Below are 16,224 nucleotides of genomic sequence, written 5' to 3'. Positions count from 1 at the left end.
TCTAGAAAAGAACCAGAACTACGTAGCTATATCAGTATTTTGTGAAGCCTTCACGCAACATAGAATCAAATGTTACTTGATCGTGTCACTAAAAAGGGTCAATTCATATAGATATAGCTGACATCAAAGGTATTGTGTATTAAGAAATGGACGAGCTTCACGAGTAAGTCGTAGGGCGAAGAACTATCAGACATGCACAACGAGTCTGATTTAGGATACAATGGTAGGTCAATGACGATACGGTATCCGATATAACTAAGAGCATGTCTTGAAGTTTCATGAAAATGATAAAACTATGGTACCGCCAGGGCTGTAAGCTGTTAATGAGAATGCAGAGTTATTGGTACATCATGACTGGCACATTTTGGCGTTTTTCAGGTGATACGAGGATCCCGCCAAATATACCAGCTGGCGTTATCTTCGGAAACACGGCACATCGCGTGTCTACAACGCATATCAGTTCGCACTCGGTCTGTAATCTGACTGGATTGCCACTTTTCAGTGACACATTCAAGGTATTATTTGATTCTGAGCTGTGTGGAAGCTTCCAAAAGTGCTGATTTAGGCACGTAATTCTGTTTTTCTCCATATTTACCTTTAATCTTTTCAGGTTAAATTCAGAGTTTTTATGATTCTTTTGTGCTGTTTCTCACATAAAATACCTACAGTGCATAAAGCGGCACGTTGGCCAAAAGTTTCAATCTAAATAAATCATGACTCCCCACAAATTTTTGTCCCAATTTTCATAGCCAAATGAAGAATGGTAAATGAGCAAATGTACCGTCGTGAAGTGCAGTTTTGAAAAAAAAAAAGAGTTTTAATTTGCTGGAATATGTCAGGAAAATTAAGCAAAACTTCATTTGTGATTTAGAGGAAAATTGAAATATTTTTCGAACAGCTGCTGTTACCTTAGTAAATGAAGTGTCAAAAGGTTCATCTCTTCAAGGCTCAGCTGTTTCACGCATAGAAAGTTTCACTGGTATTATAATTGACGGTCAAAATGGGTTAGTTCGAATCAGGTACTAAATTCAGGATATTTCGAGAACATAAGGCTCTAGGGAAGAGAGTCTGTAAACTTCTTTATGGTAATGCCTCACTGTTGTTGCAGCTCTTTTGATGACTATCATTTATTCTGCAGCCGTTAACATTTCATAGTCGAAGGGTGCCAACAGGGACCTTCTTATGCTGCCTCGACTACAGAATACCTCAAGCATCAAACGAGGTGCATAAAAGGGAGCCGACCACCAAAGAAGCTTGATAAACTTGGAAGATCCTTCAGGAACATTGAAGGCAGAGACGTCTGATTCTGATGAAGACAGAACCATGATTGAAAACCCCGTTCTGTAAGTGAATAAAGAATTCCAACCACCAGTCAATGATGACGTATTCGAAGAACAAAACTTGAAAATAAAAAGAAATTTATAAAAGTCATATGTTTACTGAAACGATATTCCTAAAACTAAGAAATAAAACAGATTAGAGTCATATTTGACCTGCCTTTGAACGATTTTCGAAATCATGCACACCAAATTAAATGCCAAGATAACGTAAAGTCCGTTGTTTAACTTAGAATCTGTTAAATTTAAATGTCGTGTGACTAGGGCCTCCCGGCGGGTAGACCGTTGACCGGGTGCAAGTCTTTCAATTTGACGCCACTTCGGTGACTTGCGCGCCGATGGGGATGAAATGATGATGATTAGGGCAACACAGCACCTACTCCCTGAGCGGACAAAATCTCCTACCCACCCGGGGATCGAACCCGGGCTCTTAGGATTGACATTCTGTCGCGCTGACCACTTTTTTTTTTTTTTTAATTCCGTTTTGTTCGTTTTCGTTCGTTTCATCTGCTCGGGGCGGACGTCGCAAGACACCCGTTTTAGTTCGTCGTTGATCCGTTAACTCAGTTTTTTTTTTATTACAGAGGGCAACTAACCCTCTGACCGAACACGCTGAGCTACCATGCCGGCTCCACTCGGCTACCGGGGGCGGACATAGAATCTGTTAATTTTGAAGAATGATAGCTTCCGTTCCGACCACATACGAGTTAATCAGGGCCTGCCGGCGCGATTTCATCTTCACGAGTGACGTCATCTGGATGCTGTACCTAAGAGTGGAGGTCAGCACACCGCTCTCCCAGCCAATGTCCGTTTAGCATATCGTGTGCTACTACGTACCTCCCATTCACGTAACTCCTCAGCTGGTATCACCCCGTTCCAGTCCTCTCATCATAAAAATATCTCTGACAGTACCGGGGATCGAACCCAGGTTCTGCATGGCAGCCAGCCAGTCTGAACAGACAACTACGGACATAGACAACTTTATTGAGTGCTACAGTAAAAAGAGTGAACGTTAATAAAAGCGACAAACGCAGGGACGGATCCTGACTGGAAATGGAGGAAAAAATGTCCTACGTACACGTATCCGGAAATGAACTGACGAATGACAGTTCCTCTGACCACGGGCCTTGTGTTCCCAGTGTGTGGCAGACTGTGTGACTGACGCAGCGTACTGTAAGCAGCAAAATGGTCCCGTATTCATTTCGAGAACAAGTCGAGATGGTGTTTGTATACAGCCAGACAGATGGAAACGGTCGAGAAGCAGCACCGATATAAGTACTCTCACAGACGCCACCCACATAACACTATATTTCAAGCCCTTTTCGGGCGTTTGTGTGATGATGGTTCCTTTCAGACAGTCGAACGTGCTGGGAAGTGCGGACTGCGTGTACAACAGATTTGGAGAACCGGTTGTACAGGATATTGAGATGACCTGTAGTACAATTCCCATATTTAGTGTAAGGGCAGTCCGCCACCTCCTTGCACTTTCGTCTGTCTGAATGGGCCCATCATCACACAAACTCCCGAAAAGGGCTTGAAATGTAGTGTTATGTGGTTGGTGTCTGTGAGAATACGTATTTTGATATAGCCGTGCTGCCGCTCACCGTTTCGTCGGCTTGATCGTACACAGACACCTTTTCGGCTTGTCCCCGACATGAATACGAGACCATTCTGCTGCTTACAGTACCCTGCGTCAGTCACATAGCCTACAACACACAAGGAACACACGGCACGTGGTCAGAGGAACTATCATTCGTCAGCGCCAACCACAGTGGCAACGATCCATTTCCGGGCACGCGTTCATAGGATCTTTCTTCCTTCATTTCCAGTCGGTAATATGTCCCTTCAGTTTGTCGGTTTTATAAATGTTCCTCCTGTATTTGTGTGATGGACAATGTAAACCGTGCCGTCTACTGTTGGGTGATCTTGGCATATTTCTATCATTTCCGCCTGGAGGTGTAAAAAGCTCCTACAATCTTTCACCCTAATTTTTTTTTAACAGATAATCCTTCAAACATCAGGAAAGAGAATGTGCATTCTCGGTCGATACCTCATACATACAGGATGCATTAAGTATCATACTAAGGCGCCTCAAATGTTTCTCCTAACCCACTTTAGTTTCCTGTAGGCAAATAATTTCACCAAACATTTGAGTGGTTTCTAAATTGTTTCAAATTGTCATCGCAAGTGCTGTAAATAACATAGTTCTTCTGTTTCACCATTCTTTAACACTATTCAATAGTAGTTTGAAAAAAATATTAAAATTTTTTCCATTTTTAATGACAATCATAATTTATCAGCACTATGCAGAGAGGAATATTGAGCAACACGATATCACATACAATAGCACACGAGACTTCACGACTTATATTCATGTACTATATAAGACTAAATTGGTGTGGCAGATATTGAGAGGCATTAAACACGTGGTTGCCGAAATTGCAGGTGATCCGAATGCTTCTCATGTCGCAAGATGAAAACGTGAAAAAGAGGAGAATGGAAATTCGAAATTTGCTTTCGTACTCCTTCTACGTTCGTATCTGCTACGACAATCTGCTGCAGATAAAATATTTTCTGATAAATAGCAGGACTGTCTTCAGTATAATCTTCTTTTGTTGGAGAACTCTGAAAATTTGTCAGTTTGACACAAAGCTCTGAATTGTGTACTCACTCGTTCTTCTGCAGGTTCAGGAATGTGATGGTGTCACCAAAGCCCAAGAAAGCGTCGTCAGAGATGGAGCTGATGTTGTTGGCGCGGAGGTCCAAGTGGCGGAGGCGGTGCAAGCGACGCAGAGCTTCGCTGGGCACCGTGTGAATGTTGTTGTCTCCCAGGCGCAGGTACTGCAGGTTCTCTGCAACAGAAAACGGACAATCACATCACGTGGAGATTGTTTACCTCCCAGGGGCGTGTGGTGAAAGTTTCTCGGAAATAAAAGGGCGATGTATGTATGTTGTTGCCTCTCACACAAAGGTAGTCTACGGTCTCTGTGAAACGGAGCATAACGCACAGAAATATTCATGTCTAAGATGGAAGTACTAGACGCACTCTGCAGAACAACATGAATAATGTCGATATCGTTGGATCCCAAGCACAAGTAGTACAGTGTCTATGCAAAAGGAAAGTGTGAATATTGTTGTCTTCCAGGTACAAGAAGAGGTAGCCAGCGGACACGATATGATATACTTCTTGCTCCATAGATTCATACTGAAGACACACCCAGTCAAGTAGGAGATATCCACGCTTTGAGGGTTGCATACAAACTTAATTGTGTGTGTAGGTAATTCACCTATAGGTTTTGATGAGTGAATTTGCGAGAATCAAAATATGTGCCACGAAAGATCTTTCCTTTTGACTGGATTGACTTAGAAGGTTGAGTGTTTTACACCACGAACGGACCGTACACCTTAATATGTGATATATATTTCAACTTCCTGAGGAAAAGGTGTCTCTTTATTACATTGACTTATTGACTTACACTGAAGCTCCAAAGAAACTGATATAAGCATGGCTATTCAAATACAGACATCTGTAAATAGGCAGAATACGACGCTGTGGTCGGCAAGGCCTGTATAAGACAACAAGATCAATTACTGCTACTACAATCTTGATGATTTCAGTGACTTTGAACGTGATGTTACAGTCGGCGCACGAGTCATGAGACACAGCATTTCCGAGATAGCGATTAAGAGGGGACTTTCCCGTAAGACCATTTCACGAATGTACCGTGAATACTAGGAATCCGGTAAACATCAAATCTCCGACATTGATGCGGCTGGAAAAAGATCCTGCAAGAACGGGAACAACGACGACTGAAGTGAATCGTTCATCCCGACAGAAGTATAACCCTTCCGCAAATTGTAGCAGATTTCAGTGCTGGTCTATCAGCAAGTGTCAGCGTGCGAACCATTCAACGAAACGTTTACGATATGGCCTTTCGGAGCTGAAGGCTCACTCGTGTACCCACGATGACTGCACGACGCAAAGCTTTACGCCTCGCCTGGGCCCATCAACACCAACATTGGACTGTCGATGACTGGAAACCAGTTGTCTGGTCGGACGAGTATCGTTTCAAATTGTATCGATCGGATGGACGTGTTCGGGTATTGGAGACAACCTCATGAATCCATGAAACCTGCATGTCAGCAGGGGACTGTTCAAGATGGTGGAGGCTCTGTGGATTGCACGGCCCCTTCCGCCGGCGATTCGAGTCCTCCCCGGGCATGGGTGTGTGTGCTGTTCTTAGCATAAGTTAGTTTAACTAGTGTGTAAGTCTAAGGACCGATGACCTGAGTAGTTTTGTCCCTTAGGAACTCACACACATTTGAACATTTTTTGGAGGCTCTTACGGACTTATGGCCAGCCCTGCAGGATTCATGGTGTTAGTACCCTCCAACACTGTTTCAGACATTAGTCGAGTCCACGCCAAGTCGTGTTGCGGCTATTCTGTATGCTTGCAGGGGCCCTACACGATATTAGATAGGTGTACCACTTTCTTTGGCTCTTCAGTGTAGAAGCTTGAATTTTATATGGCACCTAGGGACCGTAGAGGTTATTAACTGATATATATTTCAACTTGATACCTCTGCCAATTCCTGAGGGAAGGGTGTTTTCACAGACGGCCATATCTTTTCAATGCACTGAGTTAGAAGCTAGAATTGTTTCCGCTACCAAGAGACCGTAGACAGTATTTGAAGTATCTGTCTCTGTTCCTGAGAAACTTACAACCAAGTGCTCCTATAAGGTCTCCGTTTTTACCGATTGAGGTACAGAACCCTAAAACGACATGTCCTATTGTCCCTTCCACATATCCTATGTTAAATGGTCGTCATGGATGTAGAATGTGTCAATTTTCATTCTATAGGTAATAACAAACTTAAGTCAAAAGTGTTAACGGATAATATACTAGGGTGCAAATGCTACGTTTTAGTCTCTTGTAGCCACACAACATCAAACAGAAAGCAGTTCGCAGTATTTATTTACACTGATCACATTACTGTACTGACGATGTGCAGGAGTCAGATTTTATGTGATACTGACATTATTTTATATTAATAATAATATGTACATCACTCTGCTCCGCTAATAAATTCGTCAGTGCAGTAGAAGGAGTTGGCCATCAATAAATCGCTTACATCTCTCTTAAAATTTTTATGTATGGATGCAAGTTATTGAAAACGTGTATTCCTGAATAATGGAACCCTGTTGAACCACAACAAATGACTAAATATTTGTGAAGATTATTCTTATTTGTAGTATTGGTTCCATGGTCTGAGCTGGCGGTTAGAAAAGAAACATCGTATTATTTATAACAAATATGTTAAGGAATAGATGTATTGCGAAGCTGGATCTAGTATCCTCACTTCCTCGAACATGCCACTACAATAGTTCTTGTTCACGGTATGACCGTGGGTCGTAACCCCTGCAAACTAGACTTCCGTCACAGTACTCAAGCTACACAGGATGGCCGATGCGCCAGGCGAAGCAAGTACACCAGCAAATTCTAGTGGCCTATTGCAGAGGTCGCTAGCACGTGGAACAAATAGCGCGGAGTTTAGTATCACTAACCATCAGGATAAAAGCCGCACTCCGCGGCTTAACCAAAGGAGTGTGTTTGGGAGTTCCGGCCGCCGTCGCCGCTATCACTCCAGTTCACTGCGGCTCATCTGTCCTAAGAAGGACCCGATGTTCTTCGACTAGCTACGACACCGCTGTGGCATTGCGTACGCCGGGTAGAAGGCTGCAATGTGCGTTAATTGGACTTTGCGCGTCACATTCCAGAAACATTATATAACGATCTCTGGAAGGGGCACCAGATGTCTACAGACAGACTGCGTAATTCCCATAAATTACAGGCGTGAAACAGGTGTGATTCATTATGTTCACATCAGGCGAATATGATGACCACGACCGTGCGGTTATAGGCGCTACAGTCCGGAACCGCGTGACCGCTACGGTCGCAGGTTCGAATCCTGCCTCGGGCATGGATGTGTGTGATGTCCTTAGGTTAGTTAGGTTTAAGTAGTTCTAAGTTCTAGGGGACTGATGACCACAGTAGTTAAGTTCCATAGTGCTCAGAGCCATTTGAACCATTTTGATGACCACGACATCAACATGATGTGCTTCTCAAACCCCTCTGGGACATTTGTGGCCTTGTGGCGCGAACAGTGATCTTGCCGAACTTGCCGGATGACGTCATACTTGTCAGAGACGGCATCAGCTACGAAGGGATGCAGATGGTCCGCAATAATGTCCATTTAGCCCACAGCTGTCATAGTGACTTCGATTACTACTACAGGGCCTTTGGAGGCCAAGACCTCTACCGGCCAGCGTGTAGCGTCGTGTAGATACCGAGCAGCCATCCGGCTGGAAAACGGCGGAAAATCTGGACGCTACCATCGACGTGGTGTAACAAGACATCCGATCCAAGGTCCACTCTCGATGAAACGGTGGCAACTGACGATGCCGTTCGGTCAACATGGAAACACCAAAGGATCGTATCATGCATACCGCTATGTTGAACAACGGGCACTGAACAATGTGCTCCGAAACACTTGTGGCTGCTCCAGCGCTGTACTCTGTCGTCAGATCCGCCACGGATCGCCGCATATCCTGCGTTATGCAGTACAGTAGGTAAGCTTCCGACGTCTACATTCTGTGACAAGGTGTCGCTACTCAGCGTTTCACCGTCCGTGAGCCGCTTTCCGTAAATGCTTACGATAGCAGCAGGCGCGAAAAGCCCACCAACTTCACCGCTTCCGAGATAGTTGTTCCCAGGTGCCGCGTCATAGCTATCTGAAATCGGCTTTTGGCAGTGCATTTCCCCATTTGTGGCATGCATCGCCACCAGAAATACTGCCCATCCGGCTCTGCCCCGTATATATACGAAATGTTTGTTCCGGGAAAAACACAGCTCTTCAAAAAGGTTTTAAACTTTTGTACTTGTTACTTCGAAACTATTACTTTTGGGAAACTATATAGCTTTCTAAAATATTAGGTCGTGCTGAAGTAATGCCTCCGATTTTTTTATGTTCAAAATGATTCAAATGGCTCTAAGCACTATGGGACTTAACATCTGAGGTCATCAGTCCCCTAGACTTAGAACTACTTAAACCTACCTAACCTAAGGACATCGCAAAGATCCATGCCCGAAGCAGGATTCGAACGTGTGACCATAGCAGTCGCATGGCTCCAGACTGATGCGCTTAGAACCGCTCAGCCAGAGCGGCCAGCTTTTGTATGTGAAAATTAACGGGCTTTTTAAATAGAACAAACATTACAAACAGTCTACATCTTGATTCTTCATGTCTACTACTTCATAGTCACCTATGAGTCGAACACATTCCTCCCAATAAGAGGCCGGTTTGTTGATTCCGTCACTGTACAATGTTTGACTTCGTTGATAGAGCCACAACCTTAACTCTGCTTGCAACGTTTCATCACTATCAAAGTGAAGTCCTCGAAGGTGCTTTTTAAGTTTTGGAAACAGATGGAGCCAAGTCGGGACGATATGGGAGAGTGATCGATGGCAGTGAACCCAAGTCGCGGGATTGTTGCAGATGTCGCAGCACTCGTGTGTGGTCCGGCATTGTCATGCTGAAGGAGAGATTGCTCCATGTGTGACCTCTTCGCATTTGAAACTCGATTACGGCACGCTGTTTCTCACGCACCAACATGGTTACATTACACACCGCCATGTTACTTGTTACAGTTCGCAGCCTTCTAGTGGCAGAAGATGCAAGTATGTATATATGAAGAATGAGGTTGAAGACTGTTAATAACATTTGTTTTACTTAAAACGCCTTAAGATTTTTCACATAATAATTCTTAGGCATTACTTTTCAGCACGCAGCCCTAGAAAGTGCTTGAAACATTTTCAGCGTCAACGGTAAACAATATAAATTATTGCGCAGAAGAAAGTAACAGACTGGCATATGGATGATTTAACATCCATTGTTTCTGTACATAGCTAGCACGTGAACGTGATAACAGTGTCTCTTGCATGAAAGTATTTACTGCGAACATCGAAGCAGGAGAGATAACGGATTGTGGTTCCCCATTACAGTGCCCACGTTACCACTATAGTAAAGAGAAGATTCTCATTCCTCTAGCAGCAAGTCTTAAAAGCTTATTTAGTTTCACTTATAAAAACAATTTAGGAAAGGTGTCATGAAAATACCACAGCCAGATAGCCAACGTTTTGGATTTTATCGACTGCCTAGCCCTAACTGTCAGGAGCAGAAGTAGATGAAATGGGGGACCAAGTGTAGGTCACCATGACAGATTAGATGGTTATGCGAGGTAAAGTCTATCAAAAGCTACTCGTTTATACAATGTTCAGCGCTCAGGTTCGTTGAAAACTCTTCGATGCGGAACGAGACAAACTCAGAAAAATCTTGAGCTTTCAGTTCAGTTGTTCTACACTGCTCCAAGTGTCTACAGTGATTTGTCGGCTGGGACGATTCCGGTAGTGAAGTGAAATGAACCTTACGACGACCTTCACGTTCGCTTCCCCGTTGCTCAGGCTATTTTCATTCCTCACAGATTGCTGTAATCGTTTGTCAGTCAGGTCTTAGTAGACGATATCTTTGTCTTCGATTACTTCGAAAAGTCACTGCCCTTTGAATAGGACCATTCCTCAACTCTCTTTCCTGGGAGTGGGTTTCTTGCTGGGAGATCGCTGAGATGGAGGGCGTGTCCCGGATCGGAAATCTGTTATTTATAGCCCCATTACGTCGAAGGCGGGGTGCCAAAGTGTTTCCGGACAGCCACTCCTCAATCAGTCGCCGATATGCGCTGGTTTCAGGAGCCGAGTGGAACATGCAGCGCTTGCTCCGACCTGTCGCGTAATTAGTCTGCCGGAGAGTGGTGGAGCTACGGATTAGGGCCTCAGATTAATTCAAGTTAGTGGGGAGCCTGGCGGCAAGCCGTGAGGATTAAGATCTCCGCAGGGACACACACGCCTCCGTCTTCGTATGTCACTCGGCGCGGGCTGCGAGCTAATACCTGGGTCTCTCTTGTTCCGCTGGAGACAGAGTATCTCGTTATAAAGCTATAAAAAAGCGTAACAGTAAGGAATGAGGTGTCTGTGACAACGCGTAGTAACGCCAGGACAAACAGGTCATATTTTAAAATATAAATTAAAGGGCGAGGTATCAACACACGAACAGAAAAATTTTGCTAATATCATCGAATTTTTGGACATTAAACATAATGGTCGATAAGCCTGGAAATTATTGATAAACCTCAACGGTGACCCTGCAGATTTTATACTCAGGAGTGAGAAGGTTCATCTTTGGCCAAATAATGTACCATCTGTTGTTTTACAGTAAAACCATGGAAAGATGAAATGTTTAGAAATTTGAACGATGTGCAGAGGAGAATGATCATGTTAGCACTGCAATTAGAAATGAAGAACTGAATAATGCTGTTCATTAGATGAAAAGTAAGAAATCTGCAGGCTTAGATGACATGAGATCGGAGCAAATAAGACCTCTTACCACGAATCCTGAAAATGATGAACACTTATATTGCTAGACTGATAATCACAAAGAACTGGCGCAAGGCAACAGAAAAACTCGTGGCAACGCTTCAGTCAGGCAAATAACCGTAAGAACTGCAGACCTGTATCACTTCTCTGACATTCTTTATAACTCTGGACAGAATGATCTTGAATCAAATTTTTTTGTGCGTGAACAGTCACGTTCCGGATCAGGAAGTCATGTACTAGTTAGACCCTAATTTAACCCAGCACATCGAGGAAGGATAGGGAAGATCAGCCTCCCAGGAAATGCAAACATAGATGGTGGAATGCAACTTGTGATCAGGCAGTTGAAAGTTGAGTTAAGGCATGGAAGAAGTTTAACAGCAACAGAACAACAGAAACATGGCAGGATTTTCACAACGTCCAAAAACTTCCTCGAAAGATATTAGAGAAGTTAAAAGGACATACGACAAAAACATACTAAATGGAATCGAGGAACACTTCATAAAAAAAATAATACGAGAAATTTCTGTAGAATATTCAGGGAAAATTTATTGGTTATTAGCCTACAAATATCTACTTCAGAAGAACAAATGGATCTCTAGAAACAAAAACTAAAAAAGATTGCAATATCCGTAAAGAATCCTTTGATAAACTCCTCAACTGTGAGAAGCCCATAGAAAAATTACACTTCACAAAAATACTACCAAACCCAGACTCGAAGCCGCCTACAATCACAGAGGTAGAGGAGTTATGAAGCAACTAAAGACCAACAGAGCCCCAGAGGAAGACGGAATTATTGCCAAGACCTGGAAACACACAGACCAAGATATTGCAAAAAAAAGTCATAAAGTTCTCTTGGAAATATGGAGTACAGAGAAAATCACACGGGAATGGAAATGTGCACTGATTCACCCACTCCACAAAAAGGAAGACAGGACAGACCCTAATAATCACAGATGGACCTCATTATTAGCGGTCACTTACAAAATTCTGTCCAAGGTGTTACTGAACAGACTGGAATCACAAGTGGATTCAAAGATAGGTGAATACCAGGCAGGGTTCAGAACGGTAAGATTCTGTGTTGAACAAATTTGGAACCTGTGAACATTTTTGAAGGTCAGACAGGCGAATAACAGTGTAGCTACGTTTGAGGACTTCAAGAAGGCCTATGACTCCACTGACAGGCAGATTCTCTTTGACACACAGAGAGAATATGGAATAGACAGAATAACTGGGGCACTGATAGAACAGACGCTCACACACAGCACATCCAAAATAAAATTTATGGTAGATATCTCAGATCTATTTGAGATACATACAGGAGTCAGACAAGGAGACGGTCTCTCACCACTCCTATTCAACATAGTCCTGGACAAAATTATCAAGCAATGGGAAGAAAAAGTTCAAAATGTTCAAATGTGTGTGAATTCTTATGGGACTTAACTTCTAAGGACATCAGTCCCTAAGCTTACACGCTACTTAACCTAAATTATACTAAGGACAAACACACACACCCATGCCCGAGGGAGGACTCGAACCTCCGCCGGGACCAGCCGCACAGTCCATGACTGCAGCGCCCTAGACCGCTCGGCTAATCTCGCGTGGCGAAGGAAAAGTAAAAGGAATTCAGAGACATCATAAAATGCCTAGCATTTGCAAATGACTTGGCAATACTCGGCAACAAAAGAGAAGAAGCGCAAGAATCCCTGGAATATTTACATGAAGTCTCTACTAAACCGGGGTTAGAGATATCTTACGAGAAAATACAGTACTCGTATATGGAAACAAGGAACAATACACAAGTCATGCACACAAAATACGGATTTCCCCAACAGAGTGGAAAAATCCAAGTATCTTGGACAATACATACAAATAGGAGGATCAAACAAGTCATCCAATACAGAACGAACAGGAAATCCTCAGAAAGTGTACAAAGTCACATGGGCGCACTACAATAAAAGAAGCATCTGAAGACAGGCGAGACTCAGGAACTGCAATACAGCTGTACTGCTAGAAGCCCTCTATGCAACAGAAACGACCACAATCGGGGCATCAGGCATCACAGAAACAGAAAAGATAGAACTTAAAACCCTTCCTAAAATTTTTGGGGCCGTACAGAGAGATGGTACTCTACTGGCCATTAAAATTGCTACACTAAGAAGAAATGCAGATGATAAACGGGTATTCATTGGACAAATATATTGTACTCGAACTGACATGTGATTACATTTTCATGCAATTTGGGTGCATAGATCCTGAGAAATCAGTACTCAGAACAACCACCTCTGGCCGTAATAATGGCCTTGATACGCCTGGGCATTGAGTCAAACAGAGCTTGGATGGCGTGTACAGGTACAGCTGACCATGCAGCTTCAACACGATACCACAGTTCATCAAGAGTAGTGACTGGCGTATTGTGACGAGCCAGTTGCTCGGCCACCATTGATCAGATATTTTCAATTGGTGAGAGATCTGGAGAATGTGCTGGCCAGGGCAGCAGTCGAAAATTTTCTGTATCCAGAGAGGCCCGTACAGGCATGCAACATGCGGTCGTGCATTATCCTGCTGAAATGAAGGGTTTCGCAGGGAGCGAATGAAGGGTAGAGCCACGGGTCGTAACACATCTGAAATGTAGCGTCTGTAACGTCCACTGTTCAAAGTGCCGTCAATGCGAACAAGAGGTGACCGAGACGTGTAACCAATGGCTCCCCATACCATCACGCCGGGTGATACGCCAGTATAGCGCTGACGAATATACGCTTCCAAGGTGCGTTCACCGCGATGTCGCCAAACACCGATGCGACCATCATGATGCTTTAAACAGAACCTGGATTCATCCGAAAAAAATGGCCTTTTGCCATTCGTGCACCCAGGTTCGTCGTTGAGTACACCATCGCAGGCGCTCCTGTCTGTGATGCAGCGAACATACAGACAGGCTCACAGACATAATCGGAAAACGTCGATTAACATTCTTTGTGCATGTACACAGAATGAACAACACGAGATTCACAAAGAGTATTTTTGATGTAATCAGCAGCTCAGTCAAAACAACCAACTGGTTTCATGAAATAGAAGAAGACTTTAAAAAAAGCAGGAATCAATAAAGAAATGATAGATGAGTGAGAAAAATTCGGAAACAAAATTATGAACACGAAATTTGAAGTAAAAGAATGGAAGAGATCAGGGAAAATATGGACAGAACAAAGGAAACACGAAGATAGTCAAAGGATGAAGAGGTTTTGGGAAGAGAAAAAGAAGAAGAAAACATGAAAACAGGGGAAAATTGAATACTCATGGAACACTCAAGTTCAATCACTGTCTTAAGGACAGAATGTATAATAATAATAAATAAATTATATTCGGTTGTCTGCAGGCTGGAGCTACCGCCCGACAGCGTCCCCGATGTAGTCTGTCTGGTTCAGATCAGACGCATTTGGTGGCCAATATATCAACGTGAGTTCACTAGCATACTCCTCAAATCACTGCAGCACCGTTATGGCCTCGTGACACCGTTAGTTGTCTTTCTCTAATATTCTATTACTATCGGGGAAAACATCAAGAATGACGGGGATGCAGGTGGTCTGCAAGGATATTAGGATGTTCACGTAGTCCAGATCTGTTTATGATGCCTTGTATTACTGCAATACTTACGGGAGAGGGGGGAGCGGGGAGGTGTCAAGTGGAAATCAAAAGGTGTAATTAAAAATCGAGATTTCGTGCCATTCTTCTGTAAGATTGCGGTACTCTTTCCGATGATGCAAGGAACGACATAAAGGCGGTAGTATGCTGCGGATAAGTGAAACGCGGCAACAGTAACACTTGAAAATGGCTTGCACGCTTGCGTCATGTACAAGGAAGAACAACGTTCTATCATACGTTTTATGAGCAGTTAAGGTACTAAAACTACTGAAATGCATCGGTAACTGAAGGTCTGATATGGTAATGCATATCTGTTACTGCAGTAAGTGAGTGAGTGGAGTAGAAAGTTCGGAGATGGCGTGACTTCCGTGACAGATACTCGGTGACCGGGTCAGGCATATCGCTTTATGATACCAAAGTCTACTGCACTGGCTGAAACCATTATGATGGAAATAAAATAGCCACAAAAAAATGTGTGTGAAATCTTATGGGACTTCACTGCTAAGGTCGTCAGTCCCTAAGCTTACACACTACTTAACCTAAATTATCCTAAGGACAAACACACACACCCATGCCCGAGGGAGGACTCGAACCTCCGCCGGGACCAGCCGAATAGCCTCAAGTATGAGCATTAACCACGGCTCAGCACATCACATCATTCATGAAGTGCTTAAGTTTCGGAAAGTGTTTGCAGGATGGTTGGATGTCAGCTCACTCCAGAACTGAAAGAGCGACGCTTTGACATCTATGAAGAACTTTTGCGGCGCTTTGACGCAGAAGGTGATAGCTTCTTCATGAGAACTGTTATAAGAGACGAAACTGGGAACACTACCATCAGCTCAAAACAAAGAGAACAAACGAGGAATGCCACCATTCCTCATCACCACAACCCAAGAGATTCCGGACGCAGCCATCTGCAGGGAGGGCTTCGCTGACTGTCTTTTGGGATGAACAAGGCGCTGTCTTGGAACACTACGCGACTGAGGGAAACAGAATCACAAGTGCGCCATATTCAAATACGTTAAAAAAATTGACTTCGGCCTCCAGCAAGATCAAAGCAACGTAGACTTCTGAGTACTGGTGTCATTTTACAACATGACAACGCTCGGTCTCAGAGTATTGTGGAACACTTGCAACCATTCCATTTGACTCCGCCTCGCATAACGAATACCCGGGTGGACGACCCCACAGCAGTACTGTTCCCATTCACCTGCATGTTTCGAGCAGCCTTTCACATTGGACGACGGCGTATTCGAGTACAAAACGTTCTAGCATCCTATTTCTATAGCTATTGAAGGAGTTAACAGTAACAACAGGATTATTTCATTGCTTATATCGTGAAATTTCCCATGTGCTGATCTCTTTTATATTCATTTATTAATTAAGAAAAATATTATTTCTCTATCATAGCTCTAAGTGTCAGGTTTAACTCTATGAAACTAAAATAGTTCCACTAATTTAGTAATTTACGTAACCTCACCACCGATTTACGACTGTACAAGCCTCTGGCACCTCCTATGGGTAATGACAATCAAAATCTTATTGTCATGTTACCTGATAGGAATTTAACCACATAGTTCCGCGTTAATTTAATGTCATAGAGTTCTGACATCTTTGACTGCGATGCATTATTAAGTGGGCTGATGCTTGCTGCCGTCATGGCTGCCGTAGAAAGAGACAAATGAACAAATGATCAGAGGATATACAGGGTGGTCCATTGATCGTGACCGGGCCAAATTTCTCACGAAATAAACATCAAACGA

At 43.5% G+C, this 16,224-nt stretch overlaps 1 protein-coding gene across 2 annotated transcripts in view; it reads right to left on the bottom strand.

The window, feature by feature from the left end:
- LOC126175555 (slit homolog 2 protein) overlaps nucleotides 1-16,224 on the bottom strand; it is a 632,187-nt gene that overhangs the window by 204,654 nt on the left and 411,309 nt on the right. For both annotated transcript variants that reach the window (XM_049922402.1, XM_049922404.1), the window contains one exon: nucleotides 4,009-4,189. In XM_049922402.1, coding sequence (XP_049778359.1) covers nucleotides 4,009-4,189 — 181 coding nt within the window. The remainder of the gene's footprint in view (nucleotides 1-4,008; nucleotides 4,190-16,224) is intronic.

This window comes from Schistocerca cancellata, chromosome 3 (genome assembly GCF_023864275.1).
Source record: "Schistocerca cancellata isolate TAMUIC-IGC-003103 chromosome 3, iqSchCanc2.1, whole genome shotgun sequence".
NCBI classification, from domain to species: domain Eukaryota; kingdom Metazoa; phylum Arthropoda; class Insecta; order Orthoptera; family Acrididae; genus Schistocerca; species Schistocerca cancellata.
The sequence above is the reverse complement of the archived record's forward strand: the minus strand, read 5'-3'. Positions and strand labels throughout refer to the sequence as shown.